The 15,756-nt window shown below is 39.3% G+C and overlaps 1 protein-coding gene across 1 annotated transcript; it reads right to left on the reverse strand.

The window, feature by feature from the left end:
• Positions 1-6,904: 6,904 nt before the first annotated feature.
• Il22 (interleukin 22) lies at positions 6,905-11,599 on the reverse strand. Its single transcript, XM_004861086.2, has 5 exons — positions 11,417-11,599; positions 10,944-11,009; positions 10,701-10,844; positions 9,749-9,814; positions 6,905-7,166 (listed from the first exon to the last, which is right to left on the reverse strand). Exons 1-5 carry the CDS (start codon positions 11,597-11,599, stop codon positions 7,089-7,091), a joined length of 537 nt encoding a protein of 178 aa, XP_004861143.1. The 3' UTR covers positions 6,905-7,088.
• Between the last annotated feature and the right edge of the window lie 4,157 nt (positions 11,600-15,756).

Genomic DNA, 15,756 nt, shown 5'->3' on the forward strand with positions numbered 1-15,756 from the left:
GAATCTAAGCAGGCCATGAGTGGGTTTCCTCCAGCTTGAATGTTCCCCTTGAGATAATATTTCTTGTCTGGCTATGTCAGAAATTAATGAATTGCTTTTATTTGGCCTTTTGAATGAATTCCACTCCAGTCCATCCTAGCATCAGCTTTCCCATGTTCCTTGTTTGGTATTTGGTGGTGGGAAGTATTCATGGGAGTCAGCCTCTCACACTCAAAAGAGAGAAAACTAAGTATGGATTGTTGATGCCACAGTCTCATTCAGCAGTGGGTTAGGGTCTGAGGCATGCTGTGAGCCAAAGTCCTGTCAGTCCACTGAGCTCCCTTTTTGTAAGTCCCTCAGTAACTGAGTTCCAGAGACAAGATTTGGAAAATTGTATGGAATTAATGTTACCCGCTGCTGAACATGTCCCGCTGTGCCTGCCCACACAGTCTGTGCTCCAGCCACACTGAACCTCTGGCCTTCCCCTAAGCACTCTGCCCCAGGAGTCCAGCTGTGTGGGCTCAGAACCCCGTTCCATCCTTTGTGCACTCATCCCAAGTATTTATTGAAAGTGCCAGGCACTTTTAAGCCCCAGGAACACAAATGTGAACATTTTCTGTCCTTGAAAAGCTCTCAAGATAAACACATCGCAAATGATTAAACTGTAGTTTGAGAAATGCAAAAAAAGATGCAAATTATGCTGTGAGAGTTCTGAAGAGGTAGAAATTAACCACCTAATAGGCTGCAAGGAGGAAGAAAAGGGGGACATTTCACAAAGGAGATGATATTTGGACCTATTGAAATCATCCCTATCCTTCAAAAAATCAATTCAAATGGAACCTTTTCTGCCTTCCCTAGGGACAGTCAGCATGTCGTTGTTACCCCTCCTGTGTCACATTTCAGTCCACATGTGTCCTAAGCACACAGTGTGTGTTTATCTTCCTCACAAGACCATGGGCTCCTTGAGGATAACATCCACAGATCATCTAACTATGTGTTTTCATAGCCACATTACATGAACTTATACAGACTTTGACCTAAATAGTTGTTTCCTGAACTAAATGGAATTGGAGTTTCTAAGCATGTCATTGAGGCAAATGGCAATATCAGATTAGTGAAATTCCAGGACAGCTATTGTCCCTACGTAATAACACCTGCAACAATGGCAAGCAGAAAATGGTCCAGATGAAATAACAGCTCAAAAAGTAGCTCACATTTTTTGGACTTCCAAAAGAAACAGTACCTACCAGTAAGGACACAACTTGTCAGTTTCTTGGTGGAATTGAGATTAAACTGCATATATAATTTCTAAAATAACATGCACGATGCAGTCAATGACCCCAGGCAGCTAAATGCCATACAAACTAAGGAAGGGGCTGTGACTAGCAGAGACATGTATGGTCACCCTGAATATCTTTAGCAACTATAACAAGGAAAAAGGAGTAAGATCCACCTAGAGAAACAGACACAGGGTTGAAAGAAGTCAGAATTATTTAGGTGCAATAACTCTCTGAACCTCTAGGGAGCATAGGATCCTGATTTAGACCAAGACTCCTAAACACCTGGCCAAGCAGCTGGAGAAAAGAGCAACCGAGGAAAGAGCAGGAACTCTCCTGAGGCCAAAGGAGAGAACCAATTCTTTAGTTATAGTGCAGTACCCTTTAGGTATGCATACATTGACCTAAGCTCCTCTGTTTCCTTGTGTAGAAACCTACTGGAGAAATGAGGAGCATTTTTATTAAATAAAGTGCTTTAATTTTAGAAACCAAAATACTGTTGTTTCTCACTTTGTTTTATTACAGGATTGAAAATGTACACACAACTCAGACATGCTGAAAACTGGCTTTATTTATTGTCTATAAGTGATTTTCATCTAGATTCCTAGTCTCCAACCAGCTGCCTGGTCAGGGTGACAGAAGAAGAGTACATAGGGAATGGGGAAGAGCTTAATATGAGATTGTTTTTAAAGTGTGGAGTCTAAGGAAACCAACAAGAAACAGTGCAATGCCATGGGCTAACAATATCTGGAAACCCATTCAATCTGGGACTGAAAAAGAGAGCTCCATAAGGAGGGCCACATGGGGGCTTTAGCTTTTCAGAAAAATATACAGCTGACCTGAATGGCAGTACGGCAGGAGGACTCCAGGGGAATCACACCTTGACCTGATTCTCCCACCTTTCCATCTCCCACCTTCTTCTGTTAGCCGAACGCAGTCAAAAGCCAGAGAGCAAGCATGTATGTAAAGCAATCCGTAAGTCAGTCTCCCCGGGTGATAAAGAACCAAGTATGAAACCAGAAGGCCAGATAGGCACAATCCATATCTTTGTCTCGGCACCCATTCTCATCTTTCATCAAGTGAAAAAAATATATGTACCCAACACAGGAAACATACAGAATTTCATCTGCTACTATATAATTAAATGTGGTCATATTTCCACCTGACACTAAAATATGGTTTCATCATATAAGGGGAGAAGAAAGGCCAACAATGAATAGAAAGCATATCTGTCATACTTCTGTTTTTACAGCTGTTCAAAAGACCTAAGTTAATAATCACAGATTCCTTCTTCCTCTGCCATTCCATTTTCCCTTCACCCTCTGCTAGCACCTCAGTTGGATGGAATCCTTCACCTGTTAAGTGACTTACAGCCTTGTTCCTGTAGAAATGGAGAGCTTGATGATGCTGCCTTTTGCAATTTCCCATTAATGATAGCACTGGCAAAGGAGTATTACAAGATGATCCAGTGAGCCCCTTGATCCCTGTTGCAGCCTACCTACCAAACCTTCATGGTGTAGCAACAACACAACTGGTGGTCAGGGTCAATCATCTCAGCCTTCCCCACCTTGCTTTCCAACAAAGAACATTCCTTGAGAGTAGATGGTTTTGTTTATTTGAAATGTTGTGTTTTTTTCATATAGGGTCTTGCTTTGCAGTTCAAGCTGGTTTTGAACTCACTCTCCAGCCCAGGCTGGCAACCAATTTGCTGAAGTCCTCCTATCTCAGCCTCCTGAGAGCTGGGATCAGAGGCATGCACCACTACACCCAGCCAAAAATCGATTTTAAAAATAAATTCTCCTCAGAGACAGTAAGACCTCAGTCTTCAATCCTTAGTATCCCCTCATTCTCCTCATCCAATTTAAATTTATTCACACTGATCTTAAACTATAAACCTCCTTTCCGAACAAAATCACATTTCAATCTTTACCTCAATTCCCATATAAAGCACTGTATGCTATCATACAATAAAATGTAAGTGAAAAAACGAAGGAAAACTAACGAATTCCTTTTCCTATTAGTGAATAAGACCCACACGTGACTCTTATTTCCCAGGCAGCCCACAATTGAGTGTCGCAGTAATGATCATACATTGGCTTTCTTTGCCCATATTTCCAATTATTCCAATCTTCACCTTGTTCATGGAATTTTGCCTGGCCTGGCTTCTACTCTTACCCCTCTAGATTTACTCTTCACTGGCAGCTGCAATCATTTTAATAAAATGACCCATACCAACACTTTCTCATGCTTAACTCCTTCCAATGGCTTCTCATCAGCTTTAGAACAAAATCCAAAGTCCTGATTAGGCCCACAAAGCCCTACACATCTTCAGCTTTGTCCTCTACCCACCCTGCTCCATTCTCAGTCTCTTTGCTCTTCCTTGAACATCCCAAACTTGCCACATCTCAAGGTATGTCTCTTTCCTTACCCCAGACAGTCATATGACTCATGCTCTCACTCTGCTCAGCTCTCTCCTCCTCCAGAAGCATTCCCTGATCTCCTGTCTAACATAATCTCTCGTGTTTCTTCACAGCACTTCTCTATGTGTGATATTGTTACACTTACGATGGAACATAAGTTCCATGAGGACAGGGAGTTTGTATAGTGTTCACCACCATATTCATGGTTTAAAGTTAGCACCCAATAAGTGCACATGGGAAACTAAATGTATGGCCATACATACAGTAAAGAAAAGGGTGTGGTGGTGGGATGGAAAGCATGGAGGAGTGATGAGGAGGCAGTTTTGGTAGGGTGGTCAAGTAGGTCCTTCAAAGGCAGGAACATTTGAGCAGGAACCTGAATGAAGGGAAGGAATGATCACAAAGGACTCAAGGAAAGGGTGCTCTTGACATAGGGAACAGTGGGTATAAAGCCTCCTAGGCAGAGGCAAGACTGGTGTGGGTCAGAACCAGCAAGGAGGCTGCATGGCTGAAGCCGAGAGGATGGTAGAAGATGAAGGTAGGAAGGAGGAAGGGGTCATAACGAGAGCTTTAGATTTTGTTCTTAGTGTGAAAGTAAGCCACTGGGGAAACAGAGAAGTGCCCAATATAATGTTCTTGTTTTTTTAGTTTACTTGGGCTGTTGAGTTAAAAAATAAAGAGCAGGAAGATGTTTAAAAGCTATTAGGAGAATTCATTAGAGAGATAATAGTGCTTAGGGAAGATTTAGCCTTTGAGAGAATGAGAAGATTCAGCCATGATTTTGGAGTTAAAGCAGAGGGGATTTCTGACACATTTAATTGTGCAGAGTTGGGGAAGGAGAAGCCAAGGCTGACTCTGGCTGTTTCTGGAATTTATCTGGCATCCTAGAAAGGTTCGCTAGCTCTCCCTAGAAGAACTTTCCTATTTTAGGGATACATATTCTTCCAATTATGACTCAATTTCTAGAAGACTACCAAAAACAAATATAATTGCTCTGGGACACATTCAGAAGAGGAGAGGAGAAAGTCTTAAATAGCTTATGTCAGAAACAATTATAATTCTATAATCCCTTAAGGTACTCAGTGTTGGCATCTCTCAGTATTGGGAGCTCAGACCCAGAAGTATCAACTCCACATTGCCAAAGTGATGCAAAGTGAGCTCGCAGGTTATATTGTTCTTATGTCTCCTGACCAGGCTTGACCTAATCCTGCTAGAAATGGGCAAACTGCTAGAGAATGAGTTGAGGAATAAGCTCATGGCTCCTCCTTCTTTAGAGAAAGAAGACTTTAGACAGTTCATTTCTGACTTCCGGCTACTGACTTTGGCCTTCTATGAAAAGACCCATACAATTTCTTAAAGCCCCATTGCCCGAAGAACAGCTTTTCAATGCAGGTATTATTTTTCTATTCTTTTAGATAGAACTAGGCCAACCTTTATCTTTACCTCCACTGTCTCATCTCTGTACCACTTTGCATATTTTAAAGATGTACAGCTTTCCTTCTTGTGTGTTTACAATATGTTGCCATTTTCAGCTCTAAGACCTATCTACTCTACTCATAGGAAAGACTCCTCAAACACAGTCAGCTTCCCTGTTGCTTTATTGCCTTGTTTATGGGAAAACTGAATACCTTCCCTAATAATTGTCATCCACAACTAAAAATTGTATCTACCACAAGAATGGCTGCATGTTTTTCTCCTCGGCAACATTGCTCTCTTATTTTGTCTACAGCCTGCTAACAATACAGATAGGTTCTTTTCAATGTCCTGCCTTTCTTTTTTCAGAATTCCATATTGAATCATCATAATAGACCTATATAAGCACCATAGCAGAGAGCCTTGAAATCAGATCTGCCTCAACCTACCTATAAAATGTTTCTTGATGTACTTTTGATTCAGTGTTCGAAGTGAGGATATATATAATTCAACTTTCTATCACTATAACAGATACCTGGGATAATCAACTTTTTAGTTCACATTTTTGGAGGGTTTTTTCCATGTTCAGTTGGGCCTATTGCATTTAGGCCTGTGGCACCACAGTACATGGCAGTGCAGTGAAAGTGGCAGAGAAAAGCTGCTCACCTCATGTCTGGGATGTAAAAGAATGAGGAAATAGAAGGGGCTAGGGTGTCACTCTCCCCTTCAGGGGCACACCCCCATTGATGTGACTGTTATGGCTTGTGTTTAAATGACCCCCCCAAAGCCTTATGCAGTCATAGGTGGAGCTTTTCAGAGGTGGCTGGATCTACAGCGTGTGATGCTGGGATTAAGTGTGTGATGTTGGAATTAAGGGTGTGATGCTGAGATTGAGGGTGTATGATTACTAAATGATTCCACTGATTGTTTTGACATAGTTCTGGGAATGGAAAATGGGAAAGCCCAAACTGGGTGTGAGTGCTACCCACCCTAAGGGTATGTAGCCTGGGTAGAATATAAGGGACAGAAAGAGGGCTGCCGTTGTCACTTGCTTCTTTGCTACCTCATCACTTTGCTGCCATCTGTCTGCCATGAACTTTTTCTTCTCTGTGATGCCCCTCTTCCATGTCACCCTCCCTTGGAGCCAGACAACTATGAACTGAAACCTCTGCAAACTGTGAGCTACAATAAACCTTTCCTCCTTTAATTTTAGGTGTTGGGTATTTTGTCTCAGCAACAAGAAAAGTAATCAAGATAGTGACAATCTCCCACCAGACCCCAACTCCTAAAGGTTCTACTACCTCCCAGTAGCATCACCCTTGTGACATAGCCTTTAACACTTGGATCTTTGGGGACATTCCAGATCCAAACTTTAGCAGTATAATACTGATAACTACTTCATCTCCTTGAATCAAGTATAAAGTCATGAGAATGATTGGATGATCATGATGATGGCATTAATAATATTAAAGAAGAAAAAATCACAAAACCACAAGACTTATGATACACATTTATAGAAGTCAAATAAACATTATAACTCCATAATTATTGTCATAAATATTATTAGCTTTTATATTCAAGTACCAATATCAAATAATATTTCTTTAAATAAATCCATATTAATAAAATGGCATAAATAAAATGCATACTTATAATAATAAATACATTATAAATATATAATATTGATTATGGAAATGAAGTTAAGATTTTTTTCCTAAAGGAATGGGAGATAATCTTTCATGAAAATAGACAATTACTTAATAAATTATTTTCTGTTGTACAAAACATCAGTTACAATAAAATATAAATCTCTATGCTTGAAAGATCTACCTTCTGGTATTATGGACAAAGCAACATTGGTTTCTTTTTTTTTTATGTGAAATTCACCCACAAATTGGGTTTGTCTTCCCATTTTTCCTTTTAATAGAAAAGCCCTTTAAGAATCTTATTGTTATTTTTAACAGATGAGAAGGTTCATCCATTTCCTAGTTTCACTCTATCAGACACAGTAATCTTTCAGGTATGAAAGCAGCAAATTCACTTCACTAATTGCTTTGATGTCTCCACTCTCTCCAAGCTGTGAAAATAAGAACACAAATGTGTTTGAGCCTTTATGCCCTCTCTTCTAAAAAGGAACAAGTTAGCGGAAGGCAGCATGATTAAATTGCTACAGAAAGAAACCAAGTATTAACCTTTTGCAAAAGATTAAAAATACCAGTTTAGCCAACTATTAAATGATTTGCCAAAGACCTTAAAATCGTGACTATCTGAACTGAGAGGGCACCAACAGGCACGGATCTCAGTTACAGGGCACATAATGAAGCTATTGATAGATATGTTAATTAGCTCACAACTATGCATAGATCCAAACATCACCCATAAATTATATAATTATCATCTAAAAGTAAATAAAATTTTAGTGGAAGTAGAGAGAAAGCGAGGCAGAAGGCTGTCCCACTCTTCCTCAGGCCAGACTGGAGCTATGCGGGCGTCTGGGAATCCCGAGCTTCTCCCGGTCTGGCCACACGGCCCCCAGCTGTCCATGACCAGCAACTGATGACAACTCAACTCAAACAGCTTTGAATCAAAACCACTCATTCATCACTTGAGCTTTCTCTGTTCCTACTTTCTTGACAAAGAGGGAAGGGGACCCAAAAACAGATTTTAACTTTTGTGGGGAAAATATCAAATATGTCGTTTCTAGTTGCTTTAATGAGTAAATAGCCAGGTCCATGTCCTAATTTCCTTCTGTTCTTCTCCTCCCAAGTAGAAGGCAGATGAGGCTCTCAAACTTAATGGGAGAAAAAACCCAAATTACAGTCCAAAGCACCCTCCTCTGAAATTCTTCTAACTTATTAAATTTGTTCTTGATTATTCCAAGAAAGTCTTGTCATCATTGTCCTCTATATTTTATTCTCCTTTCTCTTTCTGCATTCTTCCCCCATATCACTTTTCCATACTTTCTTTGACTTTTCAAAAGATACTGTTTTATATTTTAAAGATTCCCAAAACAAAAAAGAATTTCATAGCATGTCTTACTTCACCATCTACCATCCATGCTACTATGGCCTGTTCTCTGCTTTCAGCTCCACTGACAGAGAATTAATACCTTCCATGACTGGCCCATTATTCCAGACAGCTCTGACCAGTTGTTCCTCCTGTTGAACTTTCTCTGAATAGCATTCCTCTCTTATCTCTGTTTTTGTGTTTGTTTGGTTGGTTGTTTTTTGGGAGCTACAGGAAAAAGCAAAATTGCTCTTCCATGTGGCAACTCACTGTAAAAATGAAAGTTAATTCTCTCAAAATGGATTAAAGGCTTAAAAAACAAAACCTCTGTTTTCCCACCTAGATCTGATCTCCCATGAGATTTTCCTCTTCCACACTTCACTTTTCTAAAGACAGCAAAGTAAGCTGACATCAGAGATTTTTTTAAGACAAGAAGTACAAAGCACTTCTTATCTATGGCATACTAACATTCAGCTCTCTGTATCTAGGTAATAGCTTCACAACAAAAGTATTGAATTTTGCAGTGAAAAACTACAAAGCCTTCAGCAATCAAAGGAAGAGGTAGTCATTTCCATTAAATTATGCTCAGGAAGACTTTTTAAAAATTAAGAGAGAAAAGAGGGGAAATTGAGATTAAGGGTGTTAGTGAAAATTTTATTAACTAGATACAGCCTTCACATTCCCGAGTATTTAAATGCCCAGCTGGAAAAGAGTACCACTTTCGCTGCTACCAATCACTCCTCTGGTTAGGGGATGAATCACTCTTGATAGTATGAGCCTGCTGCTATTGTTCTTTTCCCCAATAGGTCACATAATGGTATTATTCACTGCAGAAATGCACACTAGCTCTCAGTAGATAGGTTCTCACTAGGGATTTGTTGAAGGTGTGAAGAAGAAAACACTACAGAAAGGAAGGTTGAGAAAAGGGAGGAAGGCAATAGGGTTTCCAATTCAGACTTCTAGTTTCACTATGATAAACCCATGCCTAATATTTTTACTCTATTGGAAGCCATAGAAAAGAAATCATGGTTGTCTTCTTTTGCTTTTAAGCTGAAATCAATAGCTATTAGATATTATATTATGGTAATCAAATATAAGTATCCATGATTCCAGAAATTTATCTGATATGCAAGTCCAGCTTTTTCATTATTGTTCTGGGTTGATTTTTCCCAGTTTTAGAAGATCAAATTAATGGCTTTATAAATCACTTCAAATAAATTTTCACCCAGGCACTTTTCTTCTTTTGAGCAAGTGCTTTTTCAGATTATATGGGTCAATAGAGATCTGAAATTTCCCTAAGAATTAATAATACTAAAACTAGCACAGGTGGCTGGATAAGGGCTGATCTGGGAGTCAGAGCATGTGCATTCCAGCCCTGGCTCTGCCAGCAGTCTGCCTTCCCCAGAACATAGGATAATGAGACTGGATGATGTAATTCCCTGCTGGTTCTAGAATTTCCTGATTTGTAAAATTTGGAAATTGATTCATAGGAGTACAGATACAACCATATATGTATGCATCTAACTAACCAATCTGATAGCAGCAGAATCAAGAAAAATATCATACAAAGTACAAAATAAAGAAAAAAATGGAAGGCAAGCAACATTTTTCTCTCCTACTGATTGGCTCATTGTTCATATTTATCATTTTTACCTTTTTCACTGTGTCCTTCAGCTGTTCCACCTTCCTCTGGATATGCTGGTCATCACCCCTGATGTGCTACAAAATGAAAACAAGAGTAACTCTTCTTGCTATGTGGAAGCTTTACTGACCTCAGCACTCATCAGAGGCACATGACAATTCACCTGGAGTGGAAGCTTTCAGTAATTTTACCCACAATGACCTAGATTTCACCAGTGACCTACATTATCTTGGACACCAAAATCCAAACACTATAGAGAGCCTTTCTTCATCTCTGGGGAATCCTACTGAGTTCAACTCTATGGCAAGAATGAAACGGCATATTCCAATTCAGGCAGAAATAAAACCCTAACCTTATCTCATCAAAATTATATGCTCAGAACAAGAAATGTATGCAAAATGCAAAACAATTTATGTGGCCAGGTCCCCTAACTAACAAGTCGCCTTCTCTGCCCAGTCCACTCCAACACGCTTCATAGTTTTAAGTGTTCAAAGGCATCAAGTTCTCACACTTCAGATTTTGTCACTTCCCGTGACATCAAAAGAGGAGTAGTCTTTGTCCACCTGTCGTGACTAGGCCTTCCCATTTCCTCCTCTCTTCTACTTTCTGTATTTGCCCTTCCCTCCAGCAAATTAGATTCAGTGGATCCACTTCCACATCAAAGCATCTTTCCTTAGGGTATCTTTGTCATCATAAGTAACCTGAGTTCTTTTCTTTCCACAAACAAATGAGGCTTGTCAACACTTGTCTTCTAGACCCCAGCCATCACTATAAACTCAAAATGTGATTCAATTAGAGCAAAAGCAACAACTCTGCAATTTCAAGTGAATCGCAGTAACACTGTTCCTGAGGCCCTTATTATGGTCACCACAGGAGCGGAGAAGGGAGGATCAAGGAAATGGGCTCTAAATGGAAGAAGGAGAGAAGGTTCACAGTGGATGGATGTAGGCTGAAAAGACTTACACATGGACTGAGTTTGTTGCTGAGACCATCCAGGAAGGACACCACCTCCTTCATGTGGGGCTGGAACCAGTCTGAGTGGGGAAACAGCACTTCTTCAAGGGTAAAGTTCAGCACCTGCTTCATCAGATAGCAGCGCTCTTTCACCTGTAGGTGGAAGCAGCAGGGGTCATATTGTGGGATATCCAGAAGACCCTTCCACCATTCCAACTAAGCAATGCCCTCCTCAGCCCAGTGATAGCTTACATTGACTCCTCGGACCAGTTTCCCCCCAATGAGACGGACATCTGTGTTGTTATCTGCAAAGCTGGCCTGGAAAAGAGAACAAGACTAAGGGCCTGGACATTGAGGCAGTAGAAGGAAAGCCCTTATATGTCTTCTCCTCTTCCCAGAGCAACCCCAGAATCAGTAGACAGATTTCAGATGTGTGCATGAGTTTACATTAGTGCACAGAAGAATAAAGGAAAAATTACTACTTTAATTTAATGGGATACTGAGTAGCTCCTCTGGATAAACTCAATATATACATTCCGAAGGCAGAAATAGAAGAAAGAACTCTAGTAAAAATGATATTCTCAAAGAGTCTCTGAAGAGATTTAGAAAATTATCCACCTGTGGGCATAAATGACGCATTCCTAAAGATCTTAGAATATGCCCAAAAAAATTTTAAGAACTACTTAGGTCTCACGTAGACACAATGAGAAACAGAGAGGCTGTACCTCCTCAGCGAGCATGAAGGTGAGGTTGGTGATATAGGTCGAGAAGTCAGACTTCTTAAGCACACAGTGGGAACTGACAGGCACAGCTGCTCCTCCCTGAAGCGACAGGGCAATAAGAAGGAGGCAACTGGCAGCCAGAGTCCCCAAAATGGAAAAGCTCACAGATTTCTGCAGAGCAGCCATTGCAGACAACTTGAAGTGAATGATCGGCAACTGGAACAAAGAACCTGGTATTAAGAGAACAAAAGACAAAGACAACATTAGCCAAGAACTCTCACGCCAGACAGACCAATTGCACCCATTTACTGAAATACTTACCTGTTTCGACGATTCTGCTTGTGAAGGGGAGGTAGACACTGCTGCTTTTATAGCCCTTGGTACATCAAATTTTTTGTGTTGTGAAAAACATGACATCAGCAATTATCTAATTTCCAGTACTGGCTTCTGAGAACTACCTAACCACCACAGGAGCCCACAAAACACCACCTCCTGTCTTTCCCACCTTGAGATGCAAGTGTTTCCCTAATACGTCACTATTAGGGCCCAGAAAGTACTTTGACAAATAAATCCCAGAAATTTTCTATACCCTACATATTTTTTGAAGAAATCAATTGCTTTGGTCTTAGTAGAATCCACGTTTGGTATATTATTCTTTGATCTTCTATAGTAACTGAGTAAGCATATTGGTCATGGACTCATTTTCCTGCCAGCTTTATAGATTCTTATCTGTTTAGAAGTGACCAAAAAATAAAGGACTCATGTCATATATCCACTGCTTTCAAGTAAGCGTTAGTGACAACTTGCAGAGTACTCCAACATTTTAAATAACTTGACGTCACTTTTTAAAATATGCCAAATCCCAAACCAGGCTTGTGTTTTAAGAATAACAGTGGTGGCTAATCTAGTAGCTGTTTTCTTCCCAGAGAATAAGTCATCATAACAAGTACAGTAGATGCAAATGTAAAATTTTATTTACGGAAGTACAACCAATATCAATTTAAGTTTAGAAATACTGATGCTGAATAAGCTAATCACCATTTTTCTTAATACGTACTTTTGATAAAAGAATATTGTGCACACAGTAATTCATTTTGAAATTTTATCTACACTAATTCTAAGTTCCAAATAACATTATAACATTTATTGTATAGATGGACATCTAAAAAAGAAAATAAGGGAATATAGCAATTGCATATTGACTTTAAATTATTAAAAATACATTGAGTCCCAATTAATAAGTAAAACTAGACTAAAAATCCTCCAAGGATTGGGAGCAGAGAGCAAGCATGACTATCAAAATGCTAGTCGCCATTGCTGGGGAAAAGAATGTGAATTAGTACACATTAGTTTGATCAGATTTTTCTCCTCACAGCTAATTAAGCACAGGAGTGCTAAAGAACTGGAAGATGGGACTCAAATAATTATAGACTCTTGGCCATGTTAGAGATGACAAGACCTGAAAGAGATCCCCAACCGTAGGCTCAGCACAGTGTAAGGACACTTAGCATTTGAGAAGGAGACCTTAGGAGAAAGGGGAGGTGAGAGAAAATAAAACTGTATGATCTCATTGATTTGTGGAATCAAAAAATGTGAAACTTATAGAAGCAGAGTAGGATAGTGGTTTCCAGCAACTGAGGAAAGAGATTGTAGAGATACTGGTCAAAGTATACAAAATTTCAACTAGAAGGAAGAATTGTGTTCAAGAGATCTGTTGACTGTAGTTAATAACAATATATTATGTGTGGAAATTACTCAAAAGATAAATATTAAGTGTCCTTTCCACAAAAAATATGTGAAGTAAGGCAGATGTTAATTTGCTTGATTTAGCCATATATATATGTGTATATAATATCCCACAATATATGTATTTTTCCATTAAAAATAAAATATTTCTAAATTTAAACAAAACAAATCTCTAGACTCATTTGAAACATTTGCTTAAGGGTTGTTCACAATCCAAAAAAAGATGAAGAAACTGTCTTATCCAATTTTCTGTTGTTTGAACTATGGGAATTTTTGTCCAAATTATACAAAATTCTGTAAAATTAATATCAACACTAGATTTAAACTACTTTGTGGATGAAATAGGCTTTTGTTGATTTGCCTGAGAAACTGACAAGGATACAGAACTTTGCTCCCATGGGAAAAAACAGTTTGACATTGTTGAATTACATGTTTTTGAGGGAAGTCCCTTGTCTCTTTCACTTTGTAATTCCACCACTTACAACACTGCTGCATGCATAGGAAGGGTGCAGTAGCAATGCGTTGAATGAATAAATAGATGTGTGAATTTAAATAATTTACTATCTTGGGAACAGAGAGGTGATTTAGGGACTGTCTTAATAGTGCTTCTAAAGTTGGGGTTTGACCTGCTTCTGCTTAACAGCTTCATTAATGAGTAAATAACTGTGAAACAAAAGTAAAATGCCAGAAAGTTGCAACACAGTCTTTAATAGCAGGAATATGTCTCTTATCTATTATCCCCCAATGCATTAACCATCTATTATGCCCCAATGCATATAACCATTAATAAGATACTGTTAATGGATCCAAACTCTTAGATTTTCATGAGCTTGAGTAAAACTCACTAAAATGAAAATCTCTGGAGCTATCTGTGGATTTCTGAACAGTTGTAGCAAAAGTCTCAAAAAATATTTGCTATTAGGAAAGAATGTAGATATAAAGTATTGCTGCTCCTGTGAAAAGGCATCTGGAGACATGTGTACTAAATAAGTTTAGATTACAAAAGGCCTCTTGTCACTCGTTTCCTTGGGAATGTTTAGGTCTCTTCCATAGCTAGCCCAATTAAAGGGCCCCCCCCAGCACCACACTTCCAGAGCCCAGACAGACTGTACTCGTGGCTGTTCTTCAGAGTCTGCCTTTGCTGAAAAGCACTGACTGACTCTTCACTTAGACCTGCAGATGCCCAGCGAGTTACTAAAAGCAGGATAACTCTTAACATCTCTGCCTTCATTTTGTGTTTGTCTCCTTTATTATCTTAATTTGGGGTCTGATTCATGCCCAGCTCTGGAATGTGCACCATTTAAGGAATGTCTCTGAAAACGAGTGATCCATAGTGAAATTAGCCCTAAATTTAACTAACCTATCTCATTCCCCTACAAGACTCACAACACCAAAATAAGAATAAATAATGTATTTTCAAGATTTGCAGGGACATTCAACTGCCAACTTTTACATTTTCCTTTTCCAGAATCTCCCAGTGTGCACCTAGAAGTCTCCAGTCATTGCCCTAAAACTTCCAGGAAGAGCAGAACCTCAAAGACAGATCACCTCCACCCAAGGGGAATTACCTCAAGATGGGAACTGAGGCTGCCCCATAAGCAGGAGTATTCATCTCCTGATGGGCACAGGATTTCCCCATTCAAGCAATTACAGCAATAAAGACTTCTCCAGAGCCACCTCCCACAGAACCAGAACTCAGATAATAATAATCAAAAAGCCCACGCTTTGACCAAGACTGTTTAATACTGTATACTTCTTAACCCATGCTCCAATTCTTCCTCCATTCAAACCTAAAGCTCAGGTCAGTACCCCTGAATACATAGCTAAGAACACCTGATACCCAGTTGTCTTTCCAATGTGGTCATACTTGTTAAATTCCAGTCCTACTTCATTACTTTTCCATTTGTCTTGGCTGGTCCAATTATAATCTTAGATAGATGCAAAATTTACATGGTCTAATGCCAGAAAAGACTAACAAGAATCACCAACAGAGGGTAAACTTTTGATGTCTCTTTCACTACAGCATCCCTAGCACCTAGAGATGATGAATAAATATTTATTTACTGAACAAATAAAATTATTTCCCAATTCATTGGCTGATGCTTGGAAATGCACAACTAGAATGCATTCTTTAAAATACAAATCTTTCTTTAAGGATGGCTTTTTGTATCTAGGTAACAAGGTTTACATTCATCATATTTCTCAGCCCGATATATATGACCATTTTTCCATAGTAGTGCATGTGTGGGTGTGTGTGTGGGTGTGTGTGTGTGTGTGTGTGTGTGTGATCTTCCTCAGTCTTTTTCCCTCCCCACCAAACACCTACCACCATCCCTACCCCTGTCATTGGTCATGGCTATCCTATGCATATGTTCAACATGTGTTTTGGAATATATGTGCAAACTTTGTAAAACAGAGTATTATTCAGTGCACTTAAGTAATTGTGTTTTATAGATAATGATTCTCTTTCTTACATTTCCACTCAGCATTATGGTCTTTCGATCTATCTACAGTCTTGTTGCTGTGTGTAGCCCCTGGTTCTAGCTTGGCATTCCAGAGAGTGACCCCATATTTTATAGATTCCTTTTCCTAGTGAT

Source organism: Heterocephalus glaber, unplaced genomic scaffold, assembly GCF_053883595.1.
Source record: "Heterocephalus glaber isolate CG9 unplaced genomic scaffold, H.glaber_assembly_v1.0 deba00001569, whole genome shotgun sequence".
Classification (NCBI taxonomy): domain Eukaryota; kingdom Metazoa; phylum Chordata; class Mammalia; order Rodentia; family Bathyergidae; genus Heterocephalus; species Heterocephalus glaber.

Bases quoted from the DNA above. Each gene is read 5' to 3' on its own strand.
- Il22 (XM_004861086.2), bottom strand. From the start codon at position 11,599: ATGGCTGCTCTGCAGAAATCTGTGAGCTTTTCCATTTTGGGGACTCTG. The intron at 10,845-10,943 runs GTAAGCTATCAC...TTCCACCTACAG, and splicing joins AACTGGTCCGAGGAGTCAAT to GTGAAAGAGCGCTGCTATCT. The intron at 9,815-10,700 runs GTAAGTCTTTTC...TTCATTTTGTAG, and splicing joins GCAACAAACTCAGTCCATGT to CACATCAGGGGTGATGACCA.